Source organism: Oreochromis aureus, linkage group 15 (assembly GCF_013358895.1).
Source record: "Oreochromis aureus strain Israel breed Guangdong linkage group 15, ZZ_aureus, whole genome shotgun sequence".
NCBI classification, from domain to species: Eukaryota; Metazoa; Chordata; class Actinopteri; order Cichliformes; family Cichlidae; genus Oreochromis; species Oreochromis aureus.
In genome coordinates, this window is record NC_052956.1 from 2,961,978 (window position 1) to 2,976,683 (window position 14,706).

The following is a 14,706-nucleotide window of genomic DNA, read 5'->3' on the forward strand; positions in this document are numbered from 1 at the left end:
TCATTCTTTGCGACAAAGACGCAACAACGTCCTGGACACATTCCTCAAAGATTTTGGTCCATAGTGCCATGACAGCATCGCAGAGGTGCTGCAGATTTGAAATCTACAGCCAGGAATCCCCTCCACACACACACATCACACCACCACCAGAGAGGCAGGATCGATCCATGCTTCAATTCTGATGCTACCATCTGAATATCTCAGCAGAAAAACAAGACTCATCACACTATTCTGCCAGTCATTTATTGCCCAATTTTGGTGAGCCTTTGTGAGTTCAGTTTCTCGTTCTTATCTTAGGAAAGGCACTTGGTGTGGTCCAATCTGCTTCAAGGTTCGACACGTTGTGCGTTCAGACATGCTCTTCTGCATACCTTGGTAGTAACATTTGGTCATTTGCCTTACCTTCTGTCCTCCTCTGACCTCTGGCATCAACAAGACATTTTCACCCAGAAAACTGATGCTCGCTGGATATTTTGGAGGGGGGATTGGACCATTGTGTGGAAACCCTAGAGATGATTGTGTGGAGAAATCACTGTATATCAACAGTTTGTGAAACACTCAGACCAACCCACTTGGCACCAGCAACCATGCTGCATTCAGAGTCACTTGAATCATTTTTCTTTCCCATTCTGATGCTGAGTTTTAACTTCAGCAGGTCACCTTGACCTAAATGCATTGAGCTGCTGCCATGTGACTGGCTCATAAGTTATCTGCATTCTCCAGCAGTTAAACAGATATAGATAATGAACTGGGCAGCGACTGGGCACTATATTTGATTTGGACCCAATTTCCCCAACGCCGTCACCAAGTACATACTGAGTGAGGCACCTTGCTAGCATGTTAGCAAAGAGTCACTGCTTGCACCATCACAGTCCAACATTTCATCAGCCTACTCTGTTGATTGTGTTTGCTTGTTCTCATTGTAACAGTGGTCTGCCTCAAGAGTTGACTTCACGTCTACAAGTCAAAAGTCATACTAACATTTTCTCTAAGACTTCCAAACAATCAGCCACAGCTTCATCGAGCCACGCATGGGTCACGATTTACAAACACGTTGTAGCTGTCCTAGTTGTGATTCACGAGGGTGACGCATCATTCACGAATCTGATTTATCAATTGTGGTTTGGGCCCAAAGTTGAAAGACTTTACAGGACAGAGAGAAAGAGCTTGATGGTGGTTTTTGGCTAGAAAATTCTTTAAACTGACGTTCCAGAAAGTGTGTAAGTAGTGTGGTACTTATATAGCATTTTTCTGCTTTATTTGAGCACACAGAGCATTTTCTTACTAGAAAAGTTCACCCATTTACACTCGATCAAATGGATCTAGGGGTATCGCGTGTATCGTGTCCAAGGATTCTTCACCTTCCAGACAGGAGGAGCTGGCAGTCGAACCTTCAACTGTTCAACTAGTGGACAACCTGCTCAAACTCCTGAGCCACAGCCTCATGAAGTTGGATGTCACCAAAAGACATCAGACCGTGGAGAGGCTCTACTCAACCTCACTAAGTGCATACAATGAGCTAGTTTTCTGATTAACCAATTAGAAAAATATACCTGCTTAAACACATGAATTTAAGCCATTGCGTGCCTTAGCTGACAGCCGCCATCAATGTCAGCCATCTCTGCTGTGGCCTAGGTTGACCTGCCCGTACCATAACATTGTCTGAGGCTATACTCTTTCCAGAGGATTAAATAACATTGAGATTAAAAGTTTAAAGGTCAGGTTAATGCAAATCCGTAGGCTTAGGCAATCTAAATACTCCTTTCAGATCCCCTAATTCCTGTAGGTCATGTTGGCTAACCTTCATTTACTGCCCGCATTCACCCAAGAAACAAAAGAATATTGGTTTAAAAGTGGGCCCCCATTACAAAAAGATTTACTGTCATGTCTACATGCTTAAAAAAAGATATAAAAATCAGTCTCCATCTCCATGGAGAGTATCTACTTAGAGTTTGGTAGATCTACTATGGTCCTCCACTGATTCCTAAGTTGACTACAGATGAGTGCTGTGTGGAGGGAAGCCAGACACATGTTGACCACATTGCTCCCACAGAATAACAGATAAATAACCGCAGATGTGTAGACAGAGGAGAAAGCAGGGAGAGGGAAAACAGAGGAGAGCGAAACAGAGAGGGAAAGGGAACATAAAAGGGAGGGGAGGTTTCAAAGCTTTGTAGCTGAAAGATGTTATCTGGAATATTGAATGAAGCAGGAGTTTTTTCCGGGCAGATGCGTTTAAAACTGGGTGAATACACTTCACAGCTTATGGAGAGCATGTGGATCATGTCACAGAGGGAGTGTGCTGTGGTTGCACAGAAGTTCAAGCTGACAAAAATCATTGTTTTTCAAATTAGGGCGATTGATTTTACGCACGAAATGTGAGAAGACCGGACCGGCGCGGAGGATTCTGAATACGCTCTTTGCCGTGCACTCTAATTTTAGGCCGTGAACGTGTGTGTGTGTTATGTGATTCATTCCTTTAGTTATAGCGCTGGTGGCCCAGGCCTGGTGCCAGCCCTCGGTGGTTACAGATCTGTTTACTTTTGCAGGCTGGCAGGAACATGAGATTTCCTCTGGGTGTGCTGCGGCTGGTCGACCTGCAAACAGCACGGCCCTTCAAGTGCCTCGCTGCTCCTGTTACAGCCTCATCCCCAGCTCTCCCGCCGATCGCTTGTGACGTGGGTAACTCCACACAAACAAACATATATTCACCGAGACAGAAAAGGGTTCAGTAAGGTCGAGTAAAGCGGTCGTTACGGACGCGCTCACACACCCAATTAAACGCTAATTCACATATGCATGTCTGCACACACGAACAGACCCATACACATGCCTCAGCAGCTCTACCTATGCGACTTGGAGAATACCAAAGGATCAGTGGAACTGATGGATTATCTGCAGGCCTGAATTATCCCATTCCTTGACCAGCTTGACACAGAGGAAGGCCTTGTTCTCAGGTGGTCAACAAAACTAATCTGAAAGTGGAGCCTCTATCCCAGGGAGAGTCTGAAAAAAGAGGAGCTGTGGGATACAAGTGGCTCTTCACACAATTTGTACTTCCACTCTTACAGACTGAAAAACCTGCAAATATAAAACTACTTAAGCACAAATGCACTTGAAGCTAAATGCTAACACCAGCAGGCCGACTTAATGGCAATTGCATGTTGTCAGTTGACACATTTGCCAGCTTCATTTTGCATGTTAGAACACCATATTTAAAAAATCATTAAATCCAAAGAATTGGCATGTATAATAAATCTTTTTTTATATGTATAAATGTTAATAATCTCTGCATGTGTGATGATGCTTGTGAAAGGTTTTGTTGAGATTAGCCCACCCGTTAAGGACGAGGATACACTACGATTGTTACAGTGAAATGGGAAGTTGGAGCGTGCTAGCTTGCTTGATTTGGAGACTACAAAAATACTAGAAGTCAAGAAAACTTTCTAGATGCAAGAATAACGACAGAAAACTTCTGAGTCACCGGTTTGCAGACAGAGTGACTCACAGTGACTCAGAAAGTGACATTCTTTGTCAAGAATGTTGTTGGTGAAATTACCCATAGGCATGCTTACGGTATGATAAATATGCCTTTTAAATTTGTTATCTTTGTAGTTTTAACTATACACAGCATTAAAGAGGGATTTAGTTACCATGGCATCTTCAGTTGGTTCTTAGGTCACATTTTGGCAAGGTGACACCAATGACATGTGAAGCTACAAGTTCACTGGCGTGTTGTTCCTCATTTCTGATGCCTAGAATACCCTAATTTTACAAAATAAACTTCATGTTTTATACAGTATGATCCAAAATGAGGGCATGAACTCCTCAGCAAAGTGGTTACAGATGTCTTTGCAGAGGGCTATCTGCCTGTAGATACTATAGGACTGTAGGTCTTTTTGCAACCACCCCTGGTGGCCTGTAAAAAGAACGGTTTAAGTCACTTTCATGCTGGCTTAACATTTCAGACCCAGAAGCTAAGTCTGTGTTTTATATTAATTAATTTAATCTGAAAGGCAACAAGACAAGAGGCCTCAAGTGGCTGCTAAAGCAAATGCAGTTTTTAGCATTGGTTTGGCTTGATACAAATATTGATGTGATTGGGGAAATATAATTAGGTGATCCTGTAGGCATAATATAATCCTGTCACAAGTTAAATCAGTGTGTAAGATTTTAAAAGGTATCTACACGACAGTTTTTCAAAGAGATGAACCTAAATACCCGGGGTCAAGAATACACGCATAAATTTTCACAAAGACATATCCAGTTATTACTGATGTATTTCAGCTGAAAACAAACAACCCTCGCTGTCACATTCCAGCTTAAGAGATTAAAAAAAACTATGACTGGGTTCAGCATGCATTTACATGGACAATCTCAAGTTTGGGATTCATGTCCTTCCCTCTTTAATATTTTCATGCTTTTCATGTCTCTTGCAAACCAAGGACTGATAACATTTTCAAGTAAGAATAATATTCGGCATGATAATCCCAACACTGGACATCAATATCCTCAGAGAAGTCTGAATAGCTGACATTCTTTGGATGAACCAGACTCTACAAACTTTTGTTTGTTTACTCATGTCCAGTGGGAGTCTTAATTTTCTCTCTGTTGATAATATAATCAAAAGAACAGCCAACACAATACCTTTGGACATGAGAGGGGCCTGCAGATCCAGTAGTACTGAGGCGGCAGCCAGCCAGCCATAACAACATCAAACGGCCCCCAGCCTCCAGCGTTTACACAGAGCCAAGGTCCTGGACCAAAATATGATTGCTTGTTCTTTTTAAGATAAGAATGCAGACAAGCTTGAAGGTTATTGCGAACAATATGCACAGGTATGAAGCGGCCGTAGCAGTAAAAGTGGCTGGATCGTATCAAACAAATAGAAAGAAAGGGGTATTTAAGGTCAGATGAGGATTATTGGATTCCTTAGATCAGAATTTGCGATCTTGTCTTGCAGGAAATGGTGGAAACAAAAAACAGACGACGCTCTCGTTTAAATGTTTGATAAAAAAAAAAAAGTGTGTTTTAAATTAAAACCATTACGGTGTTTTCTAGCCAGTCTATGTATGCAGTAGTTTAGTTCTCTAAAGAAAAAGGCCAGAAAGAATGGTGGGAATTTTGGAAGCTGTCATAGAGCACCATCTGCTGGTCATCATTTGTAAGTACACAGGCCTTATTAATTCAGCCTGAACTGTAGCAGTCCTGGATATAACGCTTTGTTTGTAGCCTATTAAATGAGCTAATATTTGAAAGAATAAAGACACTTTTTTTGAGAAGCTACTTATGTTTTATTTTAGTATTGTTTTATTATTTATAAAATGCTAATACTAATACTACTACTACTACTAATAATAATAATAATTTTATTATTATTTATTATTTTATTATTTATTACTTATTTTCATCATTTTAGGAGTTTGTTTATCACTTGTTTGATATTTATGAAATCAAGACATGTGAAAAAGAAAGCTTGAGAGTTCTCTAAAATCTAAGTAAATCCTTAACGCTTCCATAGGAAGGAACCTCCAGGTTAGACTGTAGCAATTCTCTTTACTTTGGTCTCCAATCCGTCTCTCTTTGTAGGCTACGGCTTGTTCAGAATGCTGCGGCTCGCCTTCTTACTGGAGCTAGAAAATTTGATTCTATCACTCCAGCTCTTGTTGATTTACATCAAATCAACAAGAGCTGTCAAATATTGCATTGAGTTTAAAATTTTGCTACTCACTTTTAAAATTCTGAATAATATTGCGCCCAGTTATCTCACTGATCTCCTCAATCTATTTTACTTAACTCTTCTGGTCTATTAGTGCCTCCCTTCTGTCTGTGCTAGTGCCCGATCTGTACTTTGTTAATTGATTTATGTTGATTTTCTGTATTATTGTGAAGCACTTTGGTGCTTCACAATAATACAGAAATGTGCTATATAAATAAAACTGTATTGTATTGTATTGTATAGGAATTAAGAGGGTAAATATCAGCCATGTGGTGCCAATTAAATGCACCTCTATAAAAGCAGAGGTTTTGCTGGACTGGAGCACTCAGGTGTGTTAACAAAATGACAAAATCTTCAGACTGTGCAATTCTCAGAGAAGGAAAGAAAGAACGTGACGCCATAGCTTAGGTTTTGAAGTTGCATCTTAACAAACAACAAGACTTGAAAAAAATATACAAATAAGACCAATGTGGAGATGTTTGGTCATAATGCAGAGAACCACGTCTGGTGAAAACCAAAGACAGCATATCTGCAGAAACACCTCACACTAACTGTTAAGCACAGTGGTGGAGGGGTGATGATTTGGGTTTGGTTTGAACCCTGCAACCACTAATTCAACCATGAACTCTGCATACTAAAGTGTTTTAGAGTCTAATGTGAGGCCATCTGTCTGTAAGATAACGGGTGGCTGAAACTGGGTCATACAGCAGAACACCAACCTCAAGCAAAGCAGCAAATCATCAACAGAATAGCTGAAAAAGAATCAAAGTGATGCAGTGGCCCAAAGTCCAGACCTCAATCTGACTGAAAAACCTTGGCAGGGCTTTAAAAGAACCTGAGTGAACTGAAGCAACATACAGAAAACAATAACTTAAAGTTATGCTACAAGCTACTGAATCATACTTAGTTGCATCGAGTCCTGTGAAAGCTTTCTTTCTCACTGGAGTCCATATAAGAAAACATTTTACTATCATGGCAGGGAGGTGAAAAAGTCATATGTACAAAGCTTAAACCACTAAATGAAATTAAAAGAAAAATAATTTTTTTTTAAAAAATTGTTTTGCGGCTAAATGTTTTAGCTTACAGTCGGCAGATGATGTATATAAACTGCTGGCCTGTTCCAGAAATCACATTTCACTTAAATCTTTTTGAAATAAGTGACCTAAAAAAAAGATCCACGTAAATCAGAAACCATAGTGTATTAATTTGCCTTAGATTTTCACACTGGTGAATTTACCCAGCACACTGTGACTAAAAAGCAATCAACAGCTTGGCTTAGCATGTCAAAATAATCCCACGGTGTGCGTATATATCACCACCCACGCCTGGAGATGGTACTCATGGATCACCGCTTCTAGCTTTGTGTCAGCCTAAAGAAGAAGATGTGGATGATTGTGTTTGAGTTAGCTAAAATCAGTCACATAAGACTTTTTTGTTTTAATCATATGGATCACAATACTGGGTCCTATAAATAAGATGCTGCACAGGCTAATGCTGCTGGGACTGAGAGAGAAGAAATCGGTTTAGGAGAGTTAAAGCAACAGTTTATACGCTTACTTAGTCGCAGCCTTTCAGCCCGCTTTAGCACGGCACAATGTGCTTAATGCTCAGCCAGCACATTTACACGAGCGAACATAAGTGCGCATTTGATTCACAATGCCCATTCGCATCACTTAGCTTCTGTACGCGTGTCTTCATCAAACCTACGTGAGATTCTGTGCTGACTCAAGCAATTACCCGGCGCTCCTGGAGATGAGTGTAATCGCATGAACCGAGGGAGTATTTCCCGCTTCGCCAGCAGAGGGGAAAAGGCAGGCGGGATCTGATGTGTGAAGCACATCTATCTACCTAGTGGCACAAAATTGATCCTGTTTTATGTTTCAAAGGAATTCCCCGCCTTTCCCCCATTTACAGTTTGCTTTAAAAGTTGTGATGATTCAAAACTGCATCTGCGTCACATCGTGCACTGAAGTTTACAGGGCGCGGTGCCACACAAGCCTGCTCCTGCTAAACTTTCTTATGGTGTATTAATTCAATTCATATAGCTCATGGGTCATGGGGTGACCTAACATACGTATTCGAAGGAAGCACTTTTGCTGCATAGCCTACATTCATCATAGAAATTCTGTTCATTACATTTTTATTATTGTTGGTTATGGTCATGGCATTTACAACATAAAAATAATTACAATAAAAACAGCTTTCTTCTCCTTGTTGACATTTCATGGGTTCATATTGTCCAGCCAAGTGTTTTATAGCAATGTTGATTCGTATTAGTAGATTAAGAGCTCTTGCAATTTAAAATTTTCTGTTTCCAAATTCCCAGCATCCGAGGTGATAAGAGCACAACATTTCCATGCGGTTTGAGAGCAAGTTTGTGTCATCATGGACCGTGTACGAGCATTTCACAAGAAAACCGTCTTCAGAACCTCAATCGTTAAAGAAAATAATTGTTGTCAGAAGTGGGATTCGAACCCACGCCTCCAGGGGAGACTGCGACCTGAACGCAGCGCCTTAGACCGCTCGGCCATCCTGACGTTGCATTACCCAAAAATCACATTCCCTTCTGAGCGTGACTGAGTCCATCGATCCATCTACTATTGTTAGGTATGTTTCATAGCAGTAATAATGGTGCTTATGTACTGTACAGCTTCGTGCAGGCGACGACTCTTGTTTATGTTACTCAGAAATTTAGGCTCGCCAGATTAAAAATTGAACCAATTTCCGAGAGACGCAGATAGGGGTCGCTGTTGGATCGTATTTCTAATGCTATAACACGAAATTATATCAAACCCAAGCCTTTTCAGATTTTATTAGCGCTTTATGTAACCGAGGGATTATTTATGATTATTATTACTCAAAATACGTCAGTCTTTTTCAGTCAAGCATGTAGGTTTTGATCTGTGAATATTAATATGCCATTTTAATTATGATGACTGGGAAGTTAAATGTCTTAAACTGTTTATAAAACGATTATAGCGTTTACCTAGTGATGACTACTGTGACTACTCATTTAATATATGTAGCATGAGAAATCTGTTTTGCTCGTCGTGGTACCACTACGTAGTTGACGAACAACAAAAAAGCCAGCTAATAATTGAACCTGTACAATTTGAATTAAGCGAATGACTGAAACATGCTAGACATAAATGTTATTTGCCACCACTGACACGGCCGTAAATCCGTTTCTGTCGATCAACATGGTTATTAGAAAGCGAAAAGAAAAACTAGCAACAATGTAACATACCTGAATTTTAAAAAAAAATGAGATTGAAGGGATTAAAAGGTTATCCCGAGCCAGGCCCCAGCGAGGATCGAACTCGCGACCCCTGGTTTACAAGACCAGTGCTCTAACCACTGAGCTATGGAGCCTGTGCTGGTATCACCAATCTTAAAACAACTATTTATTACTACTCCTGACGAACACGGAAGTAGTGTACTTCTGTGTTCGTGAGAAGAACGAAGAAGAGACAAGTGCGTCTTCTTTCAGGGGCTGCCTAATTGAAAGAACAGCAATTTTTAACCCAGACATCTATCAGACATTTTGCAGGATGGCAGTTTTCAGCGTATTTTTGACTTTAGCAACTCCAGCGCTTACATTTTTCTTCTTTCTGCTTATCGTTGCATTTCTTGCATACTGCTTGTATGTTAGACACATTCATATGAAATATGACCACATACCCGGCCCACCGAGGGACAGGTAGGTGAAGCCGTCGTCGAAACACCTGTACTGGCATTACCAGAGAATGACCAGCTGTTTTTGTCCTCAGTTTTCTTCTGGGACACTCACCGTCGTTTTTGAGGATAATGAAAAATGGCGGAGTTGTACACGACAAATTTCTGGAGTGGTAAGTTGAGCGTAAACGATGTTTTTGTGCGGTTTAAAAAAGAGCTGTGATTAATAATATTTAAACGTCAGCATGTCCTTTACAGGGCCGAGAAGTATGGGCCTGTCTACAGGATAAATGGTCTTCATTATGTTGTAGTGTGCGTGTCCAGTCCAGAGGCAACAAAGGTGAAACAGTGTGAAAGTGCTTGGCAGAAATCCTGCAATTGTTAAATTGCCAAATAATGAAAAATAACCACATTAAGCCTAACTCTCGATAATATTCGCATAAATCCAATTTCTTGCAATGTTTTCTCTACTTTATGTTCGTGGATTCAGGAAATCCTGATGTCCCCAAAGTACCCCAAAGATAAATTTGTTTACAAAAAACTCTTCAGCCTATTTGGTCAAAGGTAAGACTGCCTTATCAGGCTACTTGGGTTGCTTCTCTACATTAGCATCAGACTTGTTTATTTAGATTTTGCTGTTATTTATTTTCCCTTTATCAGTGGAACAAAATTAAATTCTCACGATAAAATGATGTATTTTCATGAATAAATAACCAAACTGTTTTAAAGTCATCCAGCTCTTCAATACACTACCTCTGCAGATTTAGCCAGCGCAGATCTGGTGTGCACTATAATATACTTTAAAAAATGAGAAATGTTATATATTTTTATGATTATTCCATGAGAGGAAATTTTGAAAAAATGCTTTTATTTTAACAGCAATTAGGAATTGGGTATTGTGAGAATGTTTTCTCAACTTCCTTCTTTGAAGGTTCTTAGGCAATGGCCTGGTAACAGCACGGGATCATGAGAAGTGGTACAAACAGCGCCGGATCATGGACCCTGCGTTCAGCAGCGTGTGAGTTATGCATTTGTTGCTTTATAAGGTATACCTTGCCTTTACCAGGCTGGAACCACTTTTGCCTTCAGAACTGCCTCATTTCTTCATGGCATACATTCAACCAGTGCTGGAAATAGGTTTTGGATGATTTTTGGTATTTTGGTCCATATGGCATCATGCAGTTGCTGCACATTTGTTGGCTGTGCATCCATCATTCAAATCCGCCACATCCTAAAGGACCTCAGCTGGAATTAGAGAGCTGACTGTGGAGCCCATTTGAACACAGTGAACTCATTAGCAAGGATCAGAATCTGAATACTTTATTAATCCCTAAGGAAACTATGTGGATTACAGTTGCTCCAAGACAGTTACAGTAACAGACTACACTAATTAAATAATACAACATGTTACAGAATTTACAAATTTAACAAATAGCACTAATTTATCAAAAATCACTCAATTATAAATATCAAAAATATTGACAAAGAATATTACAGAGATGGAAAGAGGTGGAAGAAACCAGTTTAAGAGGATTTGTAATGAGTAGTTACTCAGTTTGCAGCAGTCTGGACATTCTTGTCCCATCATCAACAAGGCATTTTCACCCAGAGAACTAGTAGAAACTGTAGGGAGATAGTAGCAGATAGTAGGAAACTTTTCCTTTTTTCTGTGCAACATTATCCTTTAATAAATTTCTGTGATAGTTTGTTGGGATGTCCTGGATGTGCTGCTTCTCCGTCTAAAGCTATCATTACTTCCAGGTATCTGAGAGGTCTAATGGGAACCTTCAATGAGAGGGCAGAGAAACTGATGGATAAACTTGCAGATGTTGCCGACAGTAAAAAAGAAGCTAATATGCTTCATCTTGTCAACTGTGTCACCCTGGATGTTATTGCTAAGGTATTATATTACAGGTAGTTTTACCCTTCCAAAGGGTCACTGTGTGTGTGCATATTTGTGTATACTTTTTTCTTGATAAATTTCAGGTTGCCTTTGGGGTGGACTTGGACCTCTTGAAGAATAGTTCACCTTTCCCTAAAGCCATTGAGACATGTCTAAAAGGAATGGTTTACTACCTTAGAGACAGATTTTTTCAGGTATTACTTCAGTGTTTGTTATTATGCAGTATGTCTGCCAAGAACATTGTTGTCAGAATGCCATCCTAAACCTGTCAGTTTGCCATTCCAGTTCAATCCAAAGAACAGAGGATACATTAATGAGGTGAGGGAAGCGTGCCGCCTGCTCCGTACAACTGGAGCTCAGTGGATCGATGAGAGAAAGACCGCCATGCAAAACGGTGACGAGGTCCCCAAAGACATCCTGACACAAATCATCAAAACTGCAAGCCAAGGTTGTAGCCCCCAAATTTCACATTTGATTAGACTAGATAAGAGCAATAATATAGAATCTTGTTGAATCTGTGTGAATAGCATAAACACGAGTAAATAAATACACTGAAAAAAAAATGATAGGGCAGCATAAGTTCAGTGTCTCCCATATGAACTCTCTTTGGAGGTTTGTGTTAGTACCTGTTCATGATGAGAGCACATCTTAACATGGTAGATGTCAAATCATTTATAGGTAGTTTTTTATCATTTCAGAGGACAGCATGACTGAAGAAGATGAGGAGTTTATGCTGGATAATTTTGTGACATTCTTCATTGCCGGTGAGTCTCTGTTATTTCATCTTTGATGTTAGAAGTAGTGCCCTGTGATGGACATTTTTAATGTGATTTTGTAAAACCTGCAGAGTTTATAGGCTCAGGCACTCATCCTGGGTCAACACTGAATCAAAAACCAGTATGTTAGCCATACTGTCTTTGAGGAGAAGGTGGCTGAGGGCTATCTGTAGTATTAAACAACACATTCATTGGTTTGTCAGTCAAATCTCAGGTGTGTGGGCTCACCCCCTCATCATCACATCCTTTTCTTTTTGAAACCAAGATGGTGGAAACTCTCATCTTGCAGCTTTACAATCAGACCAGTGGATGATGTTACAATAGCTACATACATCTTTTGTACTGCCTAATGCCGTGTGTTATTGGTCCATTGTAAGGTGGTATTCTTATTCAGGACTGCCAAATTTGTGCTATTTCAGGCCAAGAAACAACAGCCAATCAGCTGGCTTTTTGCATCATGGAACTTGGAAGACATCCTGATATACTGGAGAAGTAAAAAGTCAAAATATACTGCACCACAGTTTCCACTATAGCAAATAGACTTTGGTTTCTTATGGAGTTTTCTCATTTCTCAGAGCGAAAAAAGAGGTGGATGATGTTATTGGGATGAAACATGAAATAAGCTACGATGACCTGGGCAAGTTGGTCTACCTGTCACAGGTACAAGTGGCAATTTGAAAATTGTGGTACTATTTTTAATATGATTTTTTTTTAACTCCCTGGACTGGAGGAGCGGGAGATCGATCCCCCGCTCCTCCAGTCCATATCTTAAAGTATCCTTGGTCTTCTGCATTAATGAGATGTGTGGTAGTAAGCATTTTCACTGCTCTGTTGAGTAGAACAGTGTTATATATGTACCAGTCCATTAGCATCATTTGTTTTTTATAACACAAGATGTGCCGTATGCATTGTATGCATCTTCCCCCAGGTGTTAAAAGAGACTCTGAGAATGTACCCCACAGCTCCGGGCACATCTCGTCATATTGCTGAAGACATTGTCGTCGACGGTATCCACATACCTGGAGGAATCAATGCTCTAGTGAGACATGTATTTTTTGATATGTTTCTAGCAAAGCAGAAAGTACACTTCTATGTAAACATCAAGATAAGTAAATAAAATATTTTCTAATATTTAGTTCAACTCTTATGTGAGCGGGAGACTGGACAAATTCTTCAAGGATCCACTGAGATTTGATCCAGACAGATTTCACCCAGATGCTTCCAAGTAAGAAACACACTGTTTCACCATGCTGACACGATTTACACTTAGTTTAATGTTTGTACATTCATTATTATCTCAGATAAAATCAGTTAAATTGCTCAAAGTAACTAAAGCTGTCTCTTATCTATTCAACAAGGCCTTATTACTGCTACTACCCTTTTTCCCTCGGTCCTCGTTCGTGCCTGGGAAAGAACTTTGCTCAGGTGAGGATGACAAATTAAAGTGAAGACCCGCTCACCTATAAACACACTGACTCATCTCTGTGGGTGCTGTTGGTTTTTTAGATGGAGGCTAAAGTGGTGATGGCCAAACTGCTCCAGAGGTTTGACTTCACTCTTGTCCCAGAACAGACCTTTGACATCCTGGATGCTGGCACGCTCAGACCAAAGAGTGGAGTGTTGTGCTCTTTGAGTCACAGGGATTACAAAAATAAATGATCTTAAAGTGCCATTACATTGGAACAGGTCATAGGTATCTATATGGTGGGGCAGAGTTTTTACTCGTGTCTGAAAACTGATTTTTTAAAGAAAACCTTGTAATGAAAATAGCCTCATGTATGATCATAATACATAATATATTCATATGAAATGCTTATAACTATTTTTATGTCTTCACTGGAATAATCTGTATTATGGAAAAAAATTTTTGAGGAAGCTGGGATCAATACCATTTGCTACTGTATGTATGTACACACATATACACACACATATAAATATACACAAACACATACTGTGCAAAGCTAATTTCTTTTATTTTGCTTAGAAAATAGGAACTAAGAATACTGACTCTTAGGCACCTTTCTTGTCATTTCCTTTCTGTTAGTAACAATTTTCCTAAATATAAAAGACACTTTCAAAGTTGTCTGTTCTGTGTAGACACATCACTGATGCATCACTTGAGTTAGGTCCCTGTTGTATGCTTGAATGATTAATGCCACTTTAAATAATTAAAGGAAAATCTGGCTCCTTGTAAGCAAAATGTAGAGAAATGAGAAAAGTGGCTCAAGTGTTTTGCACAGTATTGCATAGCCAGTGAGTCACAGAACTGCCTATAACACTCATTTAAGCATGATTTTTGTGTAAATGAAATAAAACGGAAATACAATGTCTGTTTTGAGGCATTGCCCCTTTCTCTCCCTCAGACTCATTGTATACGGCAATAACATGAATTAACAAACTGCTATTAGAGAGTGAAATCTCAGAGGCACATCCTATGTGCCATTTTTCTTAACGGTTTTGTTTTCCACAAGCGTTTCCTACTAATGTTTCAGAATAAGAGTCCGGTGTTGGGCCAAAAAGTGATTGTGATTGACACAACACCTGTTTTTGCGAAAAACTGATTGCTTGTATTTAAACTGCTATAACTTGTTGGGCTATAATATGTGAAACATATGTCAAATGCATCCCTGATG

General features: G+C 39.7%; 1 protein-coding gene and 2 non-coding genes across 3 annotated transcripts; 1 reads left to right on the forward strand and 2 right to left on the reverse strand.

The window, feature by feature from the left end:
• Positions 1-8,173: 8,173 nt before the first annotated feature.
• On the reverse strand, positions 8,174-8,256 carry trnal-cag. Its single transcript has one exon. It is a non-coding gene; the product is annotated as a tRNA-Leu (tRNA).
• Positions 8,257-9,018: 762 nt separating this feature from the next.
• Positions 9,019-9,091, reverse strand: trnat-ugu. The gene has a single exon. It is a non-coding gene; the product is annotated as a tRNA-Thr (tRNA).
• A 51-nt stretch (positions 9,092-9,142) lies between these two features.
• On the forward strand, positions 9,143-14,424 carry LOC116315535 (cholesterol 24-hydroxylase-like). The gene is made up of 15 exons (XM_031733855.2): positions 9,143-9,419; positions 9,490-9,567; positions 9,653-9,734; positions 9,885-9,958; positions 10,326-10,412; positions 11,156-11,294; positions 11,381-11,491; positions 11,583-11,745; positions 11,996-12,061; positions 12,493-12,565; positions 12,649-12,733; positions 13,002-13,112; positions 13,210-13,298; positions 13,432-13,498; positions 13,580-14,424. The coding sequence occupies exons 1-15, from the start codon at positions 9,271-9,273 to the stop codon at positions 13,730-13,732; spliced, it is 1,527 nt and encodes a 508-aa protein (XP_031589715.2). The 5' UTR covers positions 9,143-9,270; the 3' UTR covers positions 13,733-14,424.
• The last annotated feature ends 282 nt before the right edge of the window (positions 14,425-14,706 follow it).